This window comes from Pseudophryne corroboree, chromosome 3 (genome assembly GCF_028390025.1).
Source record: "Pseudophryne corroboree isolate aPseCor3 chromosome 3, aPseCor3.hap2, whole genome shotgun sequence".
In the NCBI taxonomy this organism is placed as follows: Eukaryota; Metazoa; Chordata; class Amphibia; order Anura; family Myobatrachidae; genus Pseudophryne; species Pseudophryne corroboree.
Genome location: NC_086446.1, coordinates 655628123 through 655653585, shown reverse-complemented (window position 1 = coordinate 655653585; position 25463 = coordinate 655628123). Strand labels below are relative to the sequence as shown.

The following is a 25463-nucleotide window of genomic DNA, read 5'->3' as shown; positions in this document are numbered from 1 at the left end:
CCTAACCGTGGTTTTTTTATACCACCTAACCGTGGCAGTCCGTCCATAATTGTATACTAGTATCCAATCCATCCATCTCCATTGTTTACCTGAGGTGCCTTTTAGTTCTGCCTATAAAATATGGAGAACAAAAAAGTTGAGGTTCCAAAATTAGGGAAAGATCAAGATCCACTTCCACCTCGTGCTGAAGCTGCTGCCACTAGTCATGGCCGAGACGATGAAATGCCAGCAACGTCGTCTGCCAAGGCCGATGCCCAATGTCATAGTACAGAGCATGTCAAATCCAAAACACCAAATATCAGAAAAAAAAGGACTCCAAAACCTAAAATAAAATTGTCGGAGGAGAAGCGTAAACTTGCCAATATGCCATTTACCACACGGAGTGGCAAGGAACGGCTGAGGCCCTGGCCTATGTTCATGGCTAGTGGTTCAGCTTCACATGAGGATGGAAGCACTCAGCCTCTCGCTAGAAAACTGAAAAGACTCAAGCTGGCAAAAGCACCGCAAAGAACTGTGCGTTCTTTGAAATCCCAAATCCACAAGGAGAGTCCAATTGTGTCGGTTGCGATGCCTGACCTTCCCAACACTGGACGTGAAGAGCATGCGCCTTCCACTATTTGCATGCCCCCTGCAAGTGCTGGAAGGAGCACCCGCAGTCCAGTTCCTGATAGTCAGATTGAAGATGTCAGTGTTGAAGTACACCAGGATGAGGAGGATATGGGTGTTGCTGGCGCTGGGGAGGAAATTGACCAGAAGGATTCTGATGGTGAGGTGGTTTGTTTAAGTCAGGCACCCGGGGAGACACCTGTTGTCCGTGGGAGGAATATGGCCGTTGACATGCCAGGTGAAAATACCAAAAAAATCAGCTCTTCGGTGTGGAGGTATTTCACCAGAAATGCGGACAACAGGTGTCAAGCCGTGTGTTCCCTTTGTCAAGCTGTAATAAGTAGGGGTAAGGACGTTAACCACCTCGGAACATCCTCCCTTATACGTCACCTGCAGCGCATTCATAATAAGTCAGTGACAAGTTCAAAAACTTTGGGTGACAGCGGAAGCAGTCCACTGACCAGTAAATCCCTTCCTCTTGTAACCAAGCTCACGCAAACCACCCCACCAACTCCCTCAGTGTCAATTTCCTCCTTCCCCAGGAATGCCAATAGTCCTGCAGGCCATGTCACTGGCAAGTCTGACGAGTCCTCTCCTGCCTGGGATTCCTCCGATGCATCCTTGCGTGTAACGCCTACTGCTGCTGGCGCTGCTGTTGTTGCCGCTGGGAGTCGATGGTCATCCCAGAGGGGAAGTCGTAAGCCCACTTGTACTACATCCAGTAAGCAATTGACTGTTCAACAGTCCTTTGCGAGGAAGATGAAATATCACAGCAGTCATCCTACTGCAAAGCGGATAACTGAGTCCTTGACAACTATGTTGGTGTTAGACGTGCGTCCGGTATCCGCCGTTAGTTCACAGGGAACTAGACAATTTATTGAGGCAGTGTGCCCCCGTTACCAAATACCATCTAGGTTCCACTTCTCTAGGCAGGCGATACCGAGAATGTACACGGACGTCAGAAAAAGACTCACCAGTGTCCTAAAAAATGCAGTTGTACCCAATGTCCACTTAACCACGGACATGTGGACAAGTGGAGCAGGGCAGGGTCAGGACTATATGACTGTGACAGCCCACTGGGTAGATGTATGGACTCCCGCCGCAAGAACAGCAGCGGCGGCACCAGTAGCAGCATCTCGCAAACGCCAACTCTTTCCTAGGCAGGCTACGCTTTGTATCACCGCTTTCCAGAATACGCACACAGCTGAAAACCTCTTACGGCAACTGAGGAAGATCATCGCGGAATGGCTTACCCCAATTGGACTCTCCTGTGGATTTGTGGCATCGGACAACGCCAGCAATATTGTGTGTGCATTAAATATGGGCAAATTCCAGCACGTCCCATGTTTTGCACATACCTTGAATTTGGTGGTGCAGAATTTTTTAAAAAACGACAGGGGCGTGCAAGAGATGCTGTCGGTGGCCAGAAAAATTGCGGGACACTTTCGGCGTACAGGCACCACGTACAGAAGACTGGAGCACCACCAAAAACTACTGAACCTGCCCTGCCATCATCTGAAGCAAGAAGTGGTAACGAGGTGGAATTCAACCCTCTATATGCTTCAGAGGTTGGAGGAGCAGCAAAAGGCCATTCAAGCCTATACAATTGAGCACGATATAGGAGATGGAATGCACCTGTCTCAAGTGCAGTGGAGAATGATTTCAACGTTGTGCAAGGTTCTGATGCCCTTTGAACTTGCCACACGTGAAGTCAGTTCAGACACTGCCAGCCTGAGTCAGGTCATTCCCCTCATCAGGCTTTTGCAGAAGAAGCTGGAGGCATTGAAGAAGGAGCTAACACGGAGCGATTCCGCTAGGCATGTGGGACTTGTGGATGCAGCCCTTAATTCGCTTAACAAGGATTCACGGGTGGTCAATCTGTTGAAATCAGAGCACTACATTTTGGCCACCGTGCTCGATCCTAGATTTAAAGCCTACCTTGGATCTCTCTTTCCGGCAGACACAGGTCTGCTGGGGTTGAAAGACCTGCTGGTGACAAAATTGTCAAGTCAAGCGGAACGCGACCTGTCAACATCTCCTCCTTCACATTCTCCCGCAACTGGGGGTGCGAGGAAAAGGCTCAGAATTCCGAGCCCACCCGCTGGCGGTGATGCAGGGCAGTCTGGAGCGACTGCTGATGCTGACATCTGGTCCGGACTGAAGGACCTGCCAACGATTACGGACATGTCGTCTACTGTCTGCATATGATTCTCTCAACATTGATAGAATGGTGGAGGATTATATGAGTGACCGCATCCAAGTAGGCACGTCACACAGTCCGTACTTATACTGGCAGGAAAAAGAGGCAATTTGGAGGCCCTTGCACAAACTGGCTTTATTCTACCTAAGTTGCCCTCCCACAAGTGTGTACTCCGAAAGAGTGTTTAGTGCCGCCGCTCACCTTGTCAGCAATCGGCGTACGAGGTTACATCCAGAAAATGTGGAGAAGATGATGTTCATTAAAATGAATTATAATCAATTCCTCCGCGGAGACATTGACCAGCAGCAATTGCCTCCACAAAGTACACAGGGAGCTGAGATGGTGGATTCCAGTGGGGACGAATTGATAATCTGTGAGGAGGGGGATGTACACGGTGATATATCGGAGGGTGAAGATGAGGTGGACATCTTGCCTCTGTAGAGCCAGTTTGTGCAAGGAGAGATTAATTGCTTCTTTTTTGGGGGGGGTCCAAACCAACCCGTCATATCAGTCACAGTCGTGTGGCAGACCCTGTCACTGAAATGGTGGGTTGGTTAAAGTGTGCATGTCCTGTTTTGTTTATACAACATAAGGGTGGGTGGGAGGGCCCAAGGATAATTCCATCTTGCACCTCTTTTTTCTTTTCTTTTTCTTTGCATCATGTGCTGATTGGGGAGGGTTTTTTGGAAGGGACATCCTGCGTGACACTGCAGTGCCACTCCTAGATGGGCCCGGTGTTTGTGTCGGCCACTAGGGTCGCTAATCTTACTCACACAGCTACCTCATTGCGCCTCTTTTTTTCTTTGCGTCATGTGCTGTTTGGGGAGGGTTTTTTGGAAGGGACATCCTGCGTGACACTGCAGTGCCACTCCTAGATGGGCCCGGTGTTTGTGTCGGCCACTAGGGTCGCTAATCTTACTCACACAGTCAGCTACCTCATTGCGCCTCTTTTTTTCTTTGCGTCATGTGCTGTTTGGGGAGGGTTTTTTGGAAGGGCCATCCTGCGTGACACTGCAGTGCCACTCCTAGATGGGCCCGGTGTTTGTGTCGGCCACTAGGGTCGCTAATCTTACTCACACAGCTACCTCATTGCGCCTCTTTTTTTCTTTGCGTCATGTGCTGTTTGGGGAGGGTTTTTTGGAAGGGCCATCCTGCGTGACACTGCAGTGCCACTCCTAGATGGGCCCGGTGTTTGTGTCGGCCACTAGGGTCGCTAATCTTACTCACACAGCTACCTCATTGCGCCTCTTTTTTTCTTTGCGTCATGTGCTGTTTGGGGAGGGTTTTTTGGAAGGGCCATCCTGCGTGACACTGCAGTGCCACTCCTAGATGGGCCCGGTGTTTGTGTCGGCCACTAGGGTCGCTTATCTTACTCACACAGCGACCTCGGTGCAAATTTTAGGACTAAAAATAATATTGTGAGGTGTGAGGTATTCAGAATAGACTGAAAATGAGTGTAAATTATGGTTTTTGAGGTTAATAATACTTTGGGATCAAAATGACCCCCAAATTCTATGATTTAAGCTGTTTTTTAGTGTTTTTGGAAAAAAACACCCGAATCCAAAACACACCCGAATCCGACAAAAATAATTCGGTGAGGTTTTGCCAAAACGCGTTCGAACCCAAAACACGGCCGCGGAACCGAACCCAAAACCAAAACACAAAACCCGAAAAATTTCAGGCGCTCATCTCTAACGTCTTATAACATTTGTTGAACAAGATATATCCTATTGCAGATGAACACACATTAGAAATCACTGAAGAGTTCTATGAGTTATTGGACCAATAATTATCGGACGTTGTTTAAAACAGCGACAATAATTGATCTGGAAATTGTCAGATTTAGTACACATATGTCGGCCCGAAGTATTCGAAAATAACCAACCCAACAGCAATAGTGTCCATTACCCATGTGTATTTTACATGAGCCAGATTATTTTTGTATGTTTTTCTAGAAATCTGAAAGTACATTTAACGAGACAATCAATCTGACAAGACTGTTTTGTGTGCACATTTTATAGTAGCTCACTGAACCTCTGCGATTCATATGGATAATATTGTATGTTTAACACATCTATCCTTTGAAGGCTTAAGATTGGGCCCCTTGTATTTAAGGCCTATTTTTTTGTGTTTGCAAATGCTAACCACTGATGTCAGCATAGGATCTATATAATAATACTTTTCTTTACTGTGGTTTTGGAAAATTAAGGATAATTAGCAGTTGGTAATTTAAGATGACAAACTGATGGCACACCTTTTTCTTTAATCCTAGTATCTAGAAACCACAGATTCTCCTATTAGGTTAAATGCAAAGTGTGTTTATATTTGCTGAAACCTTCCCATCCCCTAGTCTTGTTCTCTTTATAAGAATTGAGCAGAAATCTATTCACTTTTATTTTTCTTCTTTCATTGATCTAGTTGATAACTTTGTGGAGGTGACAGAATCATATTCTTCCTTGTAGTCATCTAATTCATTAGTGATTTCCATAATATGAACAAGTTAACTTCTGTTGTATATCAAATTACCAGTGTGCTGTATGCATTGTGTATTTCTGGAATGGTGAACTTTCTCCCTTGAGGCAAATCACTATTGTTCGTTGTGACACAGCCTCTTGCCTTTCACTGATGGAGCTTGGAGCATGCTATCTGATCCTTGGCATTACGCCTCTGACGTTGAACACATTGAGGTGTATGTTTTAACTAGAGACCCAATGAGATCCTAGAATAAAATGCTGAACTCATTGCTTTTAACTAGTGGATTAGATCACACACTTACTAGTGATCAGAGAATAATAATAATAATAATAATTTTATTTATATAGCGCTCTTTCTCCAACAGGACTCAAGGCGCTTTACAGACATCAAAAACAATGCACATGATACAGAGGATTTGAGTAATACAACAATTGACAAGCAACAGACATAAAAGAAAACCTTAAGCCCACAGAAAGCATAACGCAGGATTGGTGCAGGCATTTTGGGTAATAACTTCCAAGGGTTGTGTATTCCACCCTCACAAGGTACCAGGTGCAGCAGCCATCTTAGGCGCTCGGCGTAGGATTACCCAGGGTGGGATAGTCCACCCCTAGAAGTGATGACACAAAATGGGGGTGATTTCAGAGTCCTACAGTTCAGAGTAGGGTTCCATCTAAACCATCAGGCCTATGTATTTTTCATCCCATCCACAAGTGTACCATATGGGGCAGCCATGTTGGGCGCACTTTGGAGGTTACACTGTGGGAGGTGAGCCATACAAGGGCCAAGTCATATATGGGAAAACTGATGCTTATGTAGTAGTATGATGTACCCTGCATGTAGGGCACAATGGAAAGGTGTGCAATCAGTGGAGGTAAACATTACAGGAAAAACACATGGTGGGGTGGAAGCGATCAATGGAGGAAAAAAAATAAAAAATAGCAGGTAACTAGTAGCAGAGTAGGATTGGGCTAACATTTTGATCAGATCTTAGTACGGGTGGGTAGGAGAATGTGGGGGGCATACTCAGTACTCAGAAGCAATGGGGATGTCCCTGCTGAACCTGGTCCTGTGCCCCACAGTTCCCTGTTCATCTTGGGGGTTAGGCCCGGGGGCAGGCTTGATGTTCTCAGCCAGAGAGGTGCTAAGCCTGGTCTTGGTGTTCTCATGTTTGATGCGAGGAGAGGCCACATAAAGTTCCAGCGTTTTGTGGTTGTGATGCAGTCCTTCTGTTATCTTGTTAGTTTGTTTGCCTTCTGTTTTCCTTCGGTTTAACACAGGTATAACACTGCTGTTTTGTGCTGCCACTTTATAACTAGCCACTTCATAAAATAGCCACTGCAGCGTCCTAATAGGCCTGGCGTCCTATGCTTTACTGACTAAATAGGTCTACAAACATATGTCCTGATTACAACCCCCTCCCCCACACAACAACCCTCCCACCAATAGGTGTTAATCAGCTAACAAATGTGAGGTTTGAAAACCCCAATCACTATAAGTTTTTGCACACTACAGATATTAAACCACTTAAAACAATTTTATAAACATACAATGTAATGTGCAATGTTCTGCAAATAATTACCAGCAAGATTTTTACTAAGAGAGTAGCAATGTTCTGCAAATAATTACCAGCAAGATTTTTACTAAGAGAGTAGCAATGTTCTGCAAATAATTACCAGCAAGATTTTTACTAAGAGAGTAGCAATGTTCTGCAAATAATTACCAGCAAGATTTTTACTAAGAGAGTAGCAATGTTCTGCAAATAATTACCAGCAAGATTTTTACTAAGAGAGTAGCAATGTTCTGCAAATAATTACCTGTTGACAAGAAGGAGAGACAGGAGTCAATTTTGAATATCAGTTGAAGACGTAACTAATGAAACACAGGTATATATAATGTTATAGTATAAGACTGTTTGAGAGTAATTTCCACATTTGATTTTTATATTTTGTTTATTAAGGAGTCATGTGCGCAATATTGCATCCCTAGGATTTTTTATTCCTTCTTGTAAGATGTTACGTAACTTTTTAAAAAAAAAATAAAGTCCTACACCGTACATCACTGTCATAACAATGTGATCTAGTCATGTTTCATTTTTTAATGACATACTCTGGCACTTGGTGAGGGGAAATAGTCCTCCTCTTTATCCCTTTTATGCTGACTTTTGGCAGTGTCCTTTAGAGGGTGACACAAAATTAGAAGGCTGTGTTTTGTCTATAATAATAATAATAATAATAATAATAATAACAACAACTTTCATCTATTTTACAGGCTTTCAAGCCCCTGGTTGGAGAAGGTGCATACAACTCAATTACTGCAATAGAATTTTTAGTGGAGAGACATCTGGAATTTGCAACTGAAGATAGTGCCTTTCAGCCCTATCAGGTAAGCAACATTGAAAGTGAATCCCTCTATGGGTAAATTTACTGAAACATCTACAAAGAAAAAGTGGAGGGTGTTGCCCACGGAAACCAATCAAGTACTAGCAGGTGGGAAGTTTGGGGCAGTATACCGCTCACCCATAATGCCGGTGTCCTGAGGCAAAGCTCCCGTGGAGCAGAGGGGTGTGCTAGATAAAGGATAGCTAGAATCAGATTCATTGTTATTATTATTTTTACCAGTTATTTATATGGCGCACGTATATTCCGCAGCGCTTTACAAAAAATATTTGGCCATTCACATCAGTCCCTGAGCTTACAATCTATATTCCCTACCACATTTAATGCACACACAATTACACAAGGGTTGATTTTGCTAAGAGCCAGTTAACCTACTAATATATTTTTGGATTGTGGGAGGAAACCGGAGTACTTGGAGGAATCCCACGCAGGCTCGTGGAGAATAAACAAACTCCACACAGTTAGGGCCATGGTGGTAATCAAACCCATGACCTCAGTGCTGTGATGTAGCAATGCTGACCATTCTACTGTCCATGCTGAGAAACTCCTCAGTTTTTACTTGTGGAGAGATATATAAAACGTTCTAAGGAAAGCATGGAGGTGTTGTCGATAGCAACCAAATCAGGTCCCAGCTAGAATTTCTTTGATCTGGTCCTTTGTCGTGTTGGAAGGTTTTAGAAAGCTCCACCTTAGTCTACATGTTATACTACATCCTGAAAGCAGTCTGTGTTAAATTTCTTGGCTATAGAGTAATAAGGGGAAAAGTTTGTTCAAGGTGCTGATGTTTAAAAAAAATAAAATAAAATAATTGGAGACAAACACTAGCCCTGTGATTTATGGCCTGTTGGGTGTTTTTAGCTTTTTGCTTTCTAGGGGATGAGTTGCATAAAGGAACCAGTAATTTATCACCTTGTGACAGATGGATAAGATTAGCCGCAGCATTACGTTTGTCCCAGAAACAGGACTGTAATTGTAGCTGGCAGAGGATAAGAAAGTGTCTGCCTAAACTTCTCTGTATTCAACTCTCATATTATAGGGTCAGAAAGGTTCTATTGGGCTATGGCTTATTGCAATCAGCTATGATCTGGCTGGGCTCTGGCTTACTGCGACCCAGGCCAGGTTGTATTTTATGTTATACAAGGGATAATCGTAATCACATTAAGAACAATTACACACTTAAAGGATCTTAAGACCTAAAATACAAGTTACCTTGGAAAAATCAGATGTTAGTAAAGTCACAAATAGTCTAGAAGTAAAATGCATTTATATAAATCTAGATGCTGTCTGCGGGGGAAGGGGTGGGGGTTGCGGAAGAGGGAGTCTTCCCCCAACATACGCTTCAGTCCTGATAAGATCTAGAAACCTTTACATATGGTTGTGAACAGTATTTTGGTGTTCTAGGTTTAGTGCTTTATGCTAGTTGAACAAATTGCTGGAATTGCTTATATTGTACAAGATCTTATGGAATATGCTCTTTCATAATACAGTGCTAGTGAAAAGGGGTAATAAATGTAAAAATAAAATATTGTTGAATCCTTCACTTATTGAGACGATTTGTGTTGTGAATTATGTTGAAGGTAGAAGCGTTAATGATCTAAATCTTCTCAGTTGTCCCTATATTGCAATGGAATCCCTATCTTTTCTTCCATGGCACCTTAATGCAGTGAAATTATTACATAAACCTTTTATCAGTAGTTACTTTTATAGTTATTATATAGTTAAAGTGTTTGTACTTTTAATTGCATTTCGCTGAAGGTATATTTTTGTAAATTTCACGTTTAGTAATGTAAATGATGATATGCAAGATTACAAATTCAGTTGTCTTTTCATGCACGGATGTCTACCAATTATCTCTGTTGTGTGAGATAATTTAATTACATATTTGGGACTAGCCCTTCATTTCCCTCCACATCATGGAGATCATTCTGCTTAGAAAAGTCTCTCCTGGTTGGCACTGCTATCAACATTCTACATTTAAACTTTTAGTGGTTCTCCACTTAATAGAAGACTGCAACTATGTACTGTAACTATGTATTATATATTTGGTGGTACTCTTATCTCCTGGAGTTTGTCATTCACTGCAGACAGTGAACAGAAAAGCCATAGCTGGCTGCAGGTTAAAGTGGCAACTTTCATATGCTAGGAATATATTTGTAGTAGATATGGGCTTGTGCACAGTAATATAATATACTGGTTTGTTTTTTAGTTAAATGCTCATATTGCATACATTTGCTGCAAGAATTTTTGTTACATATTATTCAGTGATAGGCCAATTTAGAGAATTAAAGCAAAAAACCCCCCCCCCAAAATGGTTATGTAGCTTGCTCTATATAACGTCAGTCTACCTATGTTCTTGAATTATATACAGTCGAGTCACATTATTATGACCACCAGCTAATAGCCAGAGTAACCACTTCGGAGCCCCATATGCAGCAGGGCTAGTCCAGTTCTTGCTGATCAGCTCTCCCTTTGGAAGTCCAGTTGTTACTGATCTTGCTCTCCCAATGGCAGTCCAGTTGTTGCTGATCTTGCTCTCCCATTGGCAGTCCAGTTGTTGCTGATCTTGCTATTCTATTGGTAGATGGGGGAGGGGGACCTTGGACTGCACACCCTAAGTACAAATATAATGAGAGGTGCTATCATGCGGAGACTTGTTGTTCCACAGAGAAAGAGAAAATGTTGTGCTGCAGCACACTATAGTACCAAGCACTGCTAATCAGAGTATTTATAATCTCTTCAGTTTAACATAGAGCAAAGTCGAGGCGCTTGGCAAACTTTTTGGCCAAAAAATAGCGGTCCACCAGCCAGTGTCCAGATGACCTCGTGTTTGATGGGTCCCTAACACTATTACCCCTTTTCCACTAGCTCCTTAAAACACGGGTAAATGCGCGGGGGCGCGCATTTACCTGTGTTTTTCCCTAGTGGGAACGGGTCCCCCGGCAAATTCCCGGATCAAGTGATCCGGGAATCCTACCCTGGTAGCTAGCCGGGTTGAACACGTGTTCAACCCGGCTAGCTGTCTAGTGTGAACGGGAGCCGTGTCGAGGTGACACGGCTACCGTTCACAGTGCATAGGGAAGGCGGTGCTGGGAGATCATGTGATCTCCCAGCGCCGCCCCTGCCGCGTCACTAGCGCATCACCAACCCGGCAATTGCCGGGTTGGTGAGCGCTGTCTGCAGGGGGCTGTAGCACGGGTCGCAGCCGTGTCAGGTGACACGGCTGCGACCCGTGCTACTCTAGTGGAAAAGGGGTATATGTTTAAATCCGGGACGCAAGACCCCACCAAGCCAGTGAAGGTTAGACATTCCAGGGCAGCACACTAGTGAGAGGACAAGGTGTTAGCTTTTGCATCTTTTTCTTATAAACACTTAATATGTGTTAAAGAGTATTACATAGGTGAGAGTTTTTAATTATCATGCTAAAAAGTGCTGTTTTAGTAAAAAATAAATATGTGAAAGTGCTTAATTATGTGCTTTAATATGCCAAAACTCATCCCTAAAACTGATCACCTAAAATTGGTAGTCCAGCGTTTGTTGATTTTGTAATCCAATAATACGCTGTTAGTAGTCCATCAAGGGTTTGTCCTGAAGCTATTACTTTCCCTGACCTTTGCCTTCATGAACAAATGTATACATAATGCAGCACTGCAGTACCCTCAGCCATGTAATAATGCAAGTAATATATGACATTGTAATTCTTTATAGTGTTTCTCATGTGTAGGTTGTGTCTCATACCTGGACTTTCCAGTGTCTTAGCCATTCTTCAATTACAATGCTTAAATATACGTTTATTGAGTATTTGGGCAAAAACATTCTCTTCAGGCTATTGGATTTGTTAGTTATATGAGGAACTGTTTACACAGGAATGCCCTATTATGTGTTTTTTGGAGTAACTCCCAATTGTGCTAGAGCGTATCTGGTTATTCTACCACTGTTTTGAATCCTTCCTTAATTTCGAAATGATCTCCACCCATGGCATCTAATCTTAAACATAAGCATGTGTGTTCAGCTTGGCTACAGTTCTGGTTATGCATTATATCAATAGCAGCAGTGATTACATTTCTTGTGTGATCCTTGGCTGGGAGTAAGTACATGTGACAAAGCTTTTTGGCGTGACTGGCCAGGTACTAAAGGATTAAAGGGACAACCAAACCTAAAACACAATTGGCCTTACATGAAGGAGCTATGACTAGCCATCACAGATGCAGTTAAAGTTCCCATACATTGTCAAAACTTACATGTTTGAAACTTTTTATATTTGTCATTGTTTTTTTTTTCTAATTCTTGTTAGTAGCTCTTATAATGCTAGTAGTTATGGACCTTGTCTCACCAACCTCTTTCTAGTCTGCTCTATTTCATGTACATGTCTATTCGAAACTAAAGCTATCGGGATTGAAAAATAGTCAATCCTGGGATTGACTTTTTCCTATGTGGCCACCCCCTTGCCCTGCCCACCCCGCACACATAACTCACCATATATCGCTGGCGGGTTGAGAAACTTCCTCTTCTCTCGTCTAGCGGGTGACAGTGCAGCGTGACCTCTTACTGCACATCGCGCTGCGCTGGGAGGAGGAATCCGGGCAGTGTCTGAGCATCCTGAGGACGCTTAACGCTGATCCCTTAATCCCCGGGATTGGAGCTTCCAATCCCTTGATTGAATCCCGGCTGTTTTTGGCCTTTAATCCCGGGATCCCGCATATCCCGGGATTGACTTCCCTACTGGAGCGACCACCAATCGTTCCGATTTTACAGACTATTTCCCTTGAGCCCAGAACTAGCCAGCGTACACATAATGCAGTCTTGCTGACAGTGAAACGATATATTGCATAGTTTGGTTGCATGCAATCTATCGCTGCTACTGTAAACACTAGAACAACCTACATCCAACATCGTTCTAGGGCGTGGCATGAAGGTGATGTCAAATAAGTCTGACATATTGTTTGTCGTCCGCACTGCGCATAAAATCACAAGCATCACAGAAGACCAGTGACAGTCGCTAGCGACCAGCGTGATTGCGCAGTCATGCGTACACACTGAGGTATGTAGGCCATGTGTAGTTACAAAATGTCATGTCGGTCCGATATTGCTCCAGTGTGTGCCCAGCTTAACACTAGGGAAGATTTTAGGCATAGCATAAGCAAGTATATTTATGTTGGAGAATGTGACAGTATGTAAACATTTACTAAGTCACGCAGCCATCTAAGATTTCATTGTGTCTGCCAGCATAAAATTATGAGTATAATAAAATACACTACATCTAAATCACCCTCCCTTTATTACAGGCTTGTGTTATCATAGCTGTGCTCACTTGAATGGTGGCACAGTTACCATTTCCAGCTAAAGCTCTCCCACTAGTTTGCATGAGAATAGATAATGCTGATTAAGACCAGTTTATGCACAAGGCAGAAGTTGACTAGAATCCAACAATTCTAAAGTAAACAGGGAAACAGGTAGATTATATGAGCCATGTGGTTATTGTGCCATGTCCTGAAACGTTTCTTTGTGCCCAAATTGAGCAAGAGCCAATGATCCAGTCGCACCTTGTTTGTTTAGTAATCTTTTGCACACTTTATTTTACTGTGCATGCTAGTAGTCCTAGCCTTTTGCCTACTGTAACTATTGTTATATAAGTTTAACAGCACTGTTAACTCTAGTTTCACTGACCTATATCAGTGTGTATATCAGTGTGTACTTGTCGTTATCCTTCACAACATGCTTGCATACTGTGTTGGAAGGTCATTGGAGTCTTATTGTTCTCGCCATACAACTGCTTTATTAGAAGATGTATTTACAGTTTTGTATACAGGGAGACCGACTTTTAAGGTGCATACACACTGGCAGAGAAAATAAGCGATGTCGCTCATTTTCTCGGCAAGTGTGTATGCTGCCGCCGACCAGCGGTGTAAGGCCACACGGGTCCTTAACGACCCTCGCTGTTGGCCGTGCAGGCAGCTCAATCTTGACTGACGTCCAAGAGATGCCTGCCTGGCTGCTGTGTGAAGTCACTGAGCGATATGAACCTCCTATCGCTCAGTGAGTATGCACTGCCGCCGACCGCCCGGCCCGGGGAGGGGGAAACACTAAGCGATGTTACTCATAGAGCACGTCGCCTAGTGTGTACCCGGGTACCTTTTTAGTCCGGTAACTCCAATGTATGTTCTGTGCTAATTATACACCTCTTTGTGTTTCGTTAACATCATTCCTGTGTATCAGCAAATGTAGGAGACCTTAAATAACCTGCGATATGCTTCAGTCTGTGGAATGTTGCAGATGTTTATTCCTTGGAAATGTCTGATAGCAGATTTCTGGCACCAGCCAGATCCCTGCTCTGCATGTAAATGTGCATGTGACACAAGGTATGCTGAAACCTTCTATGCTGTAAGGGAGTTTGAGTTTATTTTTCTCTTTTGTTTCTATTGTTTTGCTAGTGTTTGCAGGCATAGCTGCAAGGCAGCTTCCTTTACAGACAACAGGTTTAGTGTGAATGTTTCGGTTCTTTAATTGCCCCAGCATCACCTTGTGCAACCCCATCTGCACGTACCTTTCCAGCAACGTAACAGTTAACCCAGCCAGGTATTTTATATGCAAAGGTAAATGCCCAGAGGAAAAGCTGGCTTCTGTTGCTACTTGTATACAAAGTAAAAGGGTTATGCGGAAATGTACTGCTACCAGAACAGGCACACCTACCTTTCTGCAGTACATATGTTAATGTCAGCAACAGAAATATGACTAGGATCACCTGCACAGAGCAGAATCGTCAAAGAAGCGAGAGCTTACTTTACATTTTATGTGTGTATATATATATATATATGTTTATTTAGTTTGTTCCATATGTATTTGGACATTGAGAATATTTTCCCAGTTTTGGCTATGTACGCAACCACAATGGATTTGAAATGAAACAACGTAGAGAGTGCAGACTCATCATATGAAACGTTTATGATTTACAAACCTTTTTATACACAGTCCGCTGTTTTCAGGGGCTCATTTGTAATTTTACTAATTAATTTAATCATAAATTAAATATTAATTTTCATACTTTGAGAATCCTTTTATAGGCAAGGACTGCCTGAAGTATGGAACCCATGGTCATCACCAAACGCTGGGTTTCCGCCTTTGTTATGCTTTGCCAGGCCTTTACTGCACCTGTTTTCAGTTGTTGTTTATTCATGTGTGCATGTTGTCGTCAGCAAGTGAAATGCATGCTCGATTGGGTTGAGATCAGGTGACTTACTCGGCTATTGCAGAGTATTCCACTTCTTTGCCTTAAACTCCTGGGCTGCTTTTACAGTATGTTTGGGTCATTGTCCATCTGTATTGTGAAGCACCGTCCAATCAACTTTACTGAATTTAAGCAGACAATATATCTGTATACACTTCAGAACTCCTCTAAAATTCCATTCTCAAACCACTAAACCCGTCTAAACTCCCTGCTTTTGGTGTCCATACTCCTGTTTGGATGGCCAAAGTGTCAAGTTTCCACATATCTCAGGAGGCTGCGAGAAAGTGTGTCCTTCATGGCTGCTGGTCATCCAAAAGGCAGAACAATTGAATTGCTGCCATTGGGTGCCATCTAGTTGAGGCCGCAGAAAAAACAATTGAATGGGCCGCAATGACATGTAAACCAATGCCGCACATGTAAAATAAATCCACTACAGCATGCACTGCTGCTAACAATTTGAATCTGTGATTAGGAGAAAGGGATTTCATAGATATATGGCACTGTGAAATGAACAATTCCTGAATCATTTTTTCTTGTACTGAAGTTTGTAAACTTGACTTTCAAGAAAGGGCAGAAGAATAAATCTAACATCTATAACATATCAAAATGTTTTTTTGCTTGGGCTAACTTCCACTTTAATGAATCTGTGATTTATGACATGGCACACCAGTGTCTGAAGGAAAATAAATCTAGGTGGCCTTCACGGTTCTGCTGTGCGTCACTCCATGACCTTCGATAAGGTGACTGGCAGGCCTTTGTTGTCTCTTCTCAGCAAGGAGCTTTGTATCCTGATACCGTCTCCTCTTACTCTTTCCGCACTGTAGGAAATGCTTCAGATGATCTCTGTTTTAGTGGAGAATAGAATCTTGAAATTAGACCGAGTACCAAGCTACTAACTGGCATACGTCTTTTGATTATCATTGTGTCTTAATATTATCTTTTGTAAGGTGCCACAAAGTGTTTGCAGTGCCATACAGGGTAAACATAGAAACATTTCAAATTAACATATGATAGCATAAGTATAAAACATGGCGGTAGACCATAGCATAGCTGCATAATGGAAGTACTTAACATTAAAATAGCTCCACAGACTGGGTAGGACAGATATTGGGGGCATGGGTAGGGAAACGCTGTGAAGCTAACATGAGTCGTGGATGGAACCTGGTCACTAGTTGGTGAGCCTGTACCTAATGTATGGGCTAGTAGATGGGGTCAGAGTCACCGAAGGCGAGAAAGAGACCAGGGAGCGGAGCACTGGTGATTTGCACTGTGCTATGGAAGAACACGAGGGAGGCGGACCCATCAGAGCTCCGTTTCAGGACTGTGAGGAAGGGGGTGATGCATGGAGCTGTAGAGGTGAAAAGTAGAGTGTCATAAAGTGAATCTATTTACTTAGTCCCATCAAATAATGCATAGCTCCATATAGTAAGACCCTTAACATTGCTGCAGAGTTAACGTTAAAGTCTGTAATTCTTTTATTTGCAGACTGTGTGACCGTAATTATTGTCAAACACGTATCAACTGCACAACCCAATCTCAATGGGCATCAGTAAAGAGGGGTTTAAAATGAAATTTCAAGTCTAGAATGGCAGAGCACCTATAATGTGCTGAAAACTCATTCTGTGCCAGTGTTCCTATTCACCGGCTCAAATCCTCCGAGGCCTATTGTATTTCAAAGCTTTCTGTATAAACTCTGGGGTTATCTGAGGATAGCTGTTTTGTTAGCAGCTCCAGAGCAGGAATGCTGACACGAAGTTTGCAATCTGTGCCATCCTCTTGTGTAAATGAAGCGCTGCACATAAATTAGCCGGCAACAGACCCGTGAGTTTGTCTTCGTTATATCTTTGCATCAGCATTAGCTCAACGCTTGTCTGCACAGCTTGCTCTCAGCATTAGTGGGGCGGTGTGTTACAATTTTCCATGCTCCATGTTGGTTTAGCATTTTCAGCGGGTGCAGTTGCTTGGTCGTCTGTATATTGGTGATAGAGGGAGACAGCATAGCAGCCTAATAATATTTCTGCAGCTAGAGAGTAATTAGAAGTGAGCGCATTAATAAACAGCGGGTCATAGTACCAGGCAGTGCTGCCTTAACCTTACATTGGGACATCTGTGCTAACATGGCACGTTGGGAGTAGAAAGTTGCTAAATTAATCACCTCCTCTTGGGAGTTTACCTCATCTGTTTTCAGTGTGAGCAGGAAAACAAACCTACAGAAGTATACAGAGAGGAGGAAAATTTGCATCTGCACCTGTGTAGTAATACCACTGATACAAACGTATTGTTGTCTTAACATGCTGTGTTCTTGTGGCATGGCTGCTTTCTCAAACTGTTTTGTTTGTTTTAGAATAATAGGTGCTGAGGGATAGCTTCCCTTGGACGGCAAAGCCCACCAAAGTAAGAATGATGTTGCTAGCCCCCGTCATTCATGTGACTGTTGAGATGACTTTCAGCTTGGGAGCCGTTTATCTGCCAGTTGGTGCCGCTATTTCTGGGGACAGTTCCTGCTGATGTTTCGGTGTCCCAGACACCAGTATCTGGAGATAAGTTTGTCTAGCAGACTATTGGGGAGTGTTGGGTGGTTTCCTGTGGTATATCACCCTCATTCTGCTGGCTGAAAGGAGAAAAGCAGTCGCATGAAGCTGGGTGGAAATTGTCCAGGTAGACCTGCCGCCATGTCTTCGCTATATTGGTTATATATTACTAGACAATGATTCATTTGAAACAAGAAAACAACTGTCGCTGTGGGCTCACAAGAGACTGTGCTCCATCTGCCTTCTCCCCAGTGCACACTCACTCTCACTATGTTACTACTTACTAGCAGGGGACAGGGAGGTTCCGGAGAGACCAAGCTTCGCCTGGAGTATATGTAGGCAAGTCGCTGTTTATATGACTCTGTGAGTTTGCGAGTCTCCATGTTTTGGGATTGTGCTTTTGTCTAACATCATGCGCATTGTGACGTGTTAATGTAGGATAGCTTTTTGATACTAGATTTCTATATCTGTGGGATACAGGGTTTTTGCTACCTTAAGCATACTGTTTTAAGCATACACATTTTCCGCACAGAGTTATATCTTTTCTATAAGTTAATTTACAAATCTGATACATTTCATTGCAGGAAACATGAGGTTACAGTATCAACACAACATATCCAAGTGCTGCGCTCCTCGTTAACACCCAAAAAGACTAAAATCCTTGTCCTCATCCTGTGTCTCCCTCCTATTACTCTGCTGTTGCCAGCACTGATGGTGGGGAAGGGGGGAGAGAAACTGGAGAGAGATTAATTAAAAAGTACTCCAGATATCCATTCCCTCCCTGTCTGCTGCGCCTCTCTCCCCCTTCCACTGCAGGTTATTATTCTTCTGTCATGATTGCTCCCTTGCCTTGTATTTTCTTGGATCAGTGCCTAGACTTTCAGAGGACCAAAATTATACTGCCATCCTCAATCACATCAGAACAGCAGCCGTGCTCGCAGAGCATAAAAGTTCTTCAATGGCAGCAGAGCTGAAATATACAGGTCGTGATGTGTGTAAAGAATATATTACACCCACAGCCTTTCTTGTTATTAGTATGTTTTATCAACGAGACGTTGGCTTAGCTGTTCTGTGTTCCATGCGTTACTTCTCCTGTAACTAGGACTGTCCATGGGAGATCGCCATAGTTACCTAGTAACTGTTTTCATTTCTGGTTCTCTCCCAGCACCTGTTTTTACTGTACAAGAGAAAACATTACGGAGAGTCTGAGATGATTCATATTTGCGTCAAGGTTTTCTGTCACAAAGCACACAGACAGATTAAAATGGGGGCGGTTTAAAAGTGATTTAACCTTTCCTGGGGCACTTTTTCCAGCCTGTTTCAGTCCAACTCCTTGAAGCATTTAGTCTGAATCCTTATCGTCACCATCATTGGGGAGAGCTGTATGTGGCAATTATTACACAGTAGGAATGCAGATGTATTTTGAAACGTGTATCGCTTACAGAAAACCTCCAGGGAACCTGATTTATATATGTGTGTGTGTGTGTCTTTTAAAATGAATGTCGTTTACCATACTGAAATGTTGGAGAATTGTGTTTCTAACAGGGGATTTCAATTGTGTTTTTGCATCCACAGATCTGTCTGAAGTGACAGGTGATATTCAATTGTTTTTGCTACTGAGTGCAAGTGCCACCGGCTCTTATTACTTATCACTCATGTCACAACTGAATGCACAGAAAAAATAGACTTTTAAAGCAAATAAATCTGTGCAAACGATGGAGCACGCTGCTCAAATGCCAGATTTCTGTTCATTACCTCAAGAGGGTGAGAACAGATATAATAGGCTCTTGCCCAGTGGCACAAACAATTGAATAGCACCCAGTAACTTTAAACTGGAACTGAGGCAGCGCCAGTCAGCAGAAATGTTTATGAAAATTGTGCCTGACATTTTTAGACCGAACTGTGCATACTGCTGGGCAGTATGCTAGACCTCTATCGTTATCCCTCTCTACCAGATATGTGCGAATATAGGAGGTTATGGCAACTTCATCTTTGCCCTTATGTTACTGGTTTTTGTTTTAAGCTAGTGTGTGCCCTAATCACACTAGACTATTCCACCTCTAAGCCATACTCCCAAACTGATATCCTGTGAGTGTAAACAGCACAACCATAAAGTGTTTGCTTCCCTGGACAAATAAGATTGGTCTTCACAATCTGTTTCCGTTTACTTAGGTCACTTATTAATGTGTGTAGTGTAGATTTGGATACAATAGTTACTACCACTATCCATAGATGTCCGGTTAGTCTTGTGCCGGTGTGCCCAAAATTGGTAAATAATGCAAAAACCTTGTTACAGTGTATGCTGAAAGCCTTTGCCAGATACTCTGTGACTGGCATACTCACAAGCAGGTGTTGTCTTCAGATATTGGCGGTTGCTTGTGTAGGCAGAGATGCAGTCCGTGATTAATTTGGAAATGTAAGTTTTGGTCGTCGTTAAGGATCTGGCTAGTGACAAAACAGTGGCCGTGTAAGAAAGCTAAGCTCTGCGCACAGGTTACGTCATCTATTTTCATTAATACTTGTAATTAAACAAATGGCAACTCCCATTCTATAGTTTCTGAAGACATAAATTAATTAACAAAATGCAATTTGCAGGAACAGTGGCTAATATGTGATAAAGGTAGTATACACATAGAAATTGAGTCCTGTAATATGCCCTGCTTTCAGGATTATGAGTTTGATGCATCAAGCAGTGAAAAGAGTGTAGAATTGACCAGTGGAGATATTGTCGGGGTAGCATTTATCAAGGAAATTCTATAACGTGATAGGCAGAAGATGATTGGTTGCTATGGGCAACTTCTCCACTGGTCCACTTCTCCACTTTTTGTTGATTGATACATCAACCTATGTGCCTTGCTTTGCTAGTTTGGCAGTGAACACTTTGTGGTGGGATGATGATACAGTGTCCGGAGAGTTGTGGGTGGCATACTTCTCAGTTTCACTAAATCTAGACAAGTTCAATGTTGTGGGATTTCCCTCTCCACTGACAGTTGCTACTGTATCTGTAAGCAAAGTACAGAGTTTTATCTTCTGGGGACAACACGCCCCTGTTCATATCTGTTAAGTCTAGTTTGTAGGTCAAAGCTCCTGTGACTGTTATATACCAGTAATTAGAAAACTGCTTAAAAGAATGACAGAGAGATCTTAATTATAGATTTTTCTTTCTTCTGTATATCCATGGTCATAATCCATTGTACAGTCGCACGCAAGACCGTACTCTTCACACAGCTTTTACAATATCTGGGGCACAGTTCGGGTTGTATCATTTTACTTGCATAATAGTCTGAGAACATGGATGTATTTCACTTGTATAATATGTATCTTAGTGATCTAGATCCTTTTTGAAACACCTTACGAATTGTGCGTTCTTACCAACCTGTCCACAGATGAATACAGCAGAGATGAACCATCCACAGGTCTACAATAGTTATTTTAAATGACAACTTTACAGTAAGTAAAAATATTTAATAGTTGGTGGTAAGAAAGTTTTAGTCTAACCACACCAGATGATTCTGTCAGCCTGGTGATTGCTAACTAAAATGCTTGAATTGGCATGTGGCCATGCAAACCAGTATTCGATAGCCGATCTCCATATTTTAGACTAGCTTTAAATTAGTCATTCTGAGATGTTGTAATTTTCATATGGTCAGATCTGCCACCCATATGGCAATACTTGTGGATAGGCAGATTGTACAACCCTACTGTTTTGTTGAGCACATGCTGTATATGTTCAGTGAAAGGGTCCATTCGTTTTCCAGTTTGTTTAATTGATCATGAACTTGAGTGGGTTGATTGATATGATCAACGTACTCAAACACCGGATTCATGATCCCACCCACTTGTGAGCCACATAGCATGGAACAATGTGTTATCCCAGTCTGAAATGTCTGAAATTGTTGGTTAATACCTTTGTGTTTCACTGGGCTCCAAATATTCGTTGCCATGGCCCTAGACTTTGTACATAATTCTTAATAAATTGCGACATGTTGGACTTAACTTAGTGGTACCCTACCCTTGTAGGAGAGTAGTGACTGCCTCCACCAGGATGTTACACTGGCACTACTGTATGTATGACACGGAAGCACCTCTTTGCTGGTGACTAGGGCTGCTTCCACCTTGCTACTTTGGGTCAGAATTGCAGATTAGCAGTTTCAGGTGCAACACAGGACACCAGTGGGAGGGAGGCGAGTGTTATCTGTGGGTCACAGTAGTACAGTAGATATGGGCATTTTTTCAGGAATAGAGCAGTATATTTATTGCACAACAATAGCTCTTACATGATCTTTTTCACGTAACCACTTAAAGGTAGTGGATATACACACCCAGGTACATGTGCTCATGAAATACTAAGCCAGTATTGTGTTATTGTGAGCAGGATGGCCAGTCTGGTAGAAGGGTAGAATGTGCTGAGCCAGCCACTCAGGGCTAGAGCTGACTAGGCCAGTGCACACAATCTTTCTGCTCCACTGCAATTTATTGACAAAAAGAATGTTGTGAAGGTTCTGTTTCCCACCTGCTTGAAATCAGACCAGATATTATTTGGCACAGCGTAGGATGTGTGTTAATTGGCTAACACCTTGTTAGGCTCTTACATCAGAAAAGTCATTACCTTAGTACAGTTTTTGTGACTACATTAACATTCACAAGATGCTTTTGTCTTGTCATTAGAAATACATTTATACAATAAGTTCTTTCTTTTGATTTTCATGTGAAGGAAGGGAATCCAGACCCCAAAAATATCAAATATGTACAAAGTGCTAACAATTTATTTAAGCTGCACTATTTTTAATAGGGTACAGAAATGAAAGATTGATTGGTAACTGATACAAAAGATTGAGGACGGCCTTACTAACTAAAGATCCCGCTATTGAGGAAAATAGTTTTGTCCCAGAACTTTTACAGTTAGCTCTCGGTAGGCATGTTATTTGTGTGTTGTCAGTGTTATTTTTATACTTCTGTTCTTTTGATTAAACACTACAATGTGTTCCCTACATGTAGATTTAAACTAACAGATGAAAGGATACATACATAATCAGCAATAGAAGAGACACTGGTCTGTAGAACCTAAGCCATCTGTTAATATTTAAACTGGATAAGGCCCTAAATATAGTGGGTGAAAGTGTGAGGTTGGAGAACATGTGACGACGGCTCGAGAATTTGGCAGAGAGCTGGTAGCACATGACTAGGTTCTGTATTCATAGCGTATGAGAAAAATAATTAAATGCCCCTTCTACGTTTACTTTTTAGATCTGTACTCTGAGATCAAGGAGCTGCTGATTTGGAGAAGGGAATATGCTTTCTCCCCCTCCCCCATAATGCTGCAGAATGTTATGCACTTTGGGAGTTTAAAGGGCTGGTTTCCATGTACATATCCGAGATAAAATGTGTGTTTGAAGGACACATCAGATTGCCTGTTGCTGTCAGTGAGGGACTATTAAACCTTTAGCTGGAAAATACACTTAAAAGATTGAATGATAGACATTACGTCCTCCTGCATACATTTCTGGCTTTTAGCTGCCCAGCTACTTGCGTCAAACTTATATTCTTTTATGCTAATTTTAAGTGCTGTACCACTTACTACAATTTCTGTATCATCCTACACATGGACAATAGTAATAGCTGCTTCTGCTGGCCGCACACCTGGAAAAAACCTAATTATAAGACTTAACGCTAATGCTCAGGCAGACGGGAAGTGAAATTCCATAATATACTGCTTACAAGTGGTTTGATGTGTGCTCAAGTTATTAACTGTAATCTGTTTCATAATCTGCTTGAAAACTGACTGACATGGGTGGTGCTCATCAGCATATCCTAAATGTCACCATGAGTAAATGGTTCTCATCCAGTTCTATCTCGCACTAGGTTTGCCTTTTAATACAAAACTTTCCGCAGTGATTGCATTTAAAATCTGCCAGTAATTTGGTCACTCAGACAGGGCAGCTGAATGGCCCAAAATACAGTCAAACATTGGTGAATTCAGTTAACAATACAAATATAGCTAGACAGACCAGCCATGGTGAGGGACTGGGGAAGGTAGGATTATCAGGGTCTCAGGCCAAGGTCTGGATCGGAGAAACAGAATGATTGAGATTCAGGGTTGATTATAACAGGGTGGTCAAGCAGACCAATGTTTGGCAACAGTCAAAGGAGCCCTGACCACTAAGAATCAGTAAGAAAACCTTGCTAAGGCAAGGAGTACTGAGAACATGTCCCTTAGATAGAATTAATGTCTGTGTAAGTATTAATGAAGTGGCTTGTCCTAATACTCTATCGCAGTGTTTCCCAACCGCGGTCCTCAAGGCACACTAACAGTCCTGGTTTTAGTGATATCCAGGCTTGGACACAGGTGACTTAATTAGCACCTCAGTTATTTTGATTTAACCATCTGTGCTGAAGCCTGGATATCACTAAAACCTGCACTGTTGGTGTGCCTTGAGGACCGCGGTTGGGAATGCCTGCTCTAACTAGTACTAGATGCTCTAAGAGTACCAGAAGCAGAGACTAGCAAAACATGCAATTGAATAGCGAATTTATACACACCTGAGATGCACCATCTTGACTAGCTTTATGGTGGGCCATACAAAGAACAGGGGGTCTGCACTGCACCTGCTAACTCTACCTACTGTACTATTTCAGCTGGCTAAAGGTAGCAAAACAGGAGATTGAAGTCAGATGATGTTCCTCCCTTTTTCTCTTACGTCCTGGAGGATGCTGGGGTCCACATTAGTACCATGGCAGTATAGACGGGTCCACCAGGAGCCATTGGCACTTTAAGAGTTTGAGAATGTGGGCTGGCTCCTCCCTCTATGCCCCTCCTACCAGACTCAGGTTAGAAAATGTGCCCGGAGGAGCCAGTCACAGCTAGGGGAGCTCTCCAGAGTTTCTCTAGTAAAGTTCATTTTAGAGTGTTTTTACAGGGAGGCTGCTGGCAACAGCCTCCCTGCTTCGTGGGACTAAGGGGGGGGGGGGGTAGTGTCCACCCTGTGGGGTCTGAGCCACTATCTCCACTGACAGGACACTGAGCTCCTTAGGGGATAGATCGTTCCCCGCCACAGGGGATCGCTCACCCCAGCAGCATGCCGCCACCCCCTTACAGAGCTGAAGATCGATGGTGAGTGAGTCACCGACCCCCCTAGCAAGCGGGGGGCCGGTGTGAAGATGGTGGCACCAGGGTAGGAGCGCAGTATTAACTGCGCTTCGGAGGCTCAGCGGTACATAGTGCGGAACTGTGAGGGGCGCCCTGAGCCAGTGCCTACACCCTACACTGGTCACACAGCCTGTCGGGGTCCCAGAATCTCAGCCAGCATAAATCCTCAGGCCAGTATAATCCTAGCAAGAGCGGGAAAACAGTGCCATTTTGGGGGTGGAGCCTCTCAGAGCGGTGCACAGCAGTGTCCAGGAAGAGCAAGTCCCTCCGAAGCAACTCCAGATATCTCTCACGGTACCAGGGGGATGTAGAAGGGGGAGCTGCAGAATGACTGTGTAACCTATTAAGGTGCACATTCAGCGCAGATAGGGGGTCTCCCTTTATATTAAAAGTGCTGTGTGTGGCTTGGCTCCAATCTCTGTGTCTCTCTTGCCATTCTTGGGGGTGAAACTCTGTCTATCCTCCCCTGTGTGTGTGTGGAGTTTCTGTGGTCTCCATTAAGCAATGTCCAGGGACTCTGTGTCATATGCTGCAGAGGATATGTCCTCTCAGGATGATCCCATTCCATGTAATCAGGATTGCACTGGTTTAGCCCAGATTTCAGCAAGGGAGCCTGAGTGGTTATCCTCTATCAAATATATGATTTCTCAGATTTCAAATAGGGTTGCACAAAATGAATCTGCAACTCAGGCTTTACAGAACTCTATGGCAGTCTGGCCCAGTTCTGGTACATCAGGGCTCCCTGCTGTATATTCACCTAAACGTGCTCTTGCACAGATCATGCAGGATGATACCCACACCAATTCTGATACTACAGACGGTCATGGGGATGTGTTGCGGGGGCAGCATCTCTTGCAAAAGGGGTGCAGTTGATGATAGAAGC

The 25463-nt window shown here is 43.0% G+C and overlaps 1 protein-coding gene across 2 annotated transcripts in view; it reads left to right on the top strand.

The window, feature by feature from the left end:
• Window positions 1-25463, top strand: part of JMJD1C (jumonji domain containing 1C) — a 438983-nt gene that overhangs the window by 314830 nt on the left and 98690 nt on the right. For both annotated transcript variants that reach the window (XM_063961821.1, XM_063961823.1), the window contains one exon: window positions 7553-7666. In XM_063961821.1, coding sequence (XP_063817891.1) covers window positions 7553-7666 — 114 coding nt within the window. The remainder of the gene's footprint in view (window positions 1-7552; window positions 7667-25463) is intronic.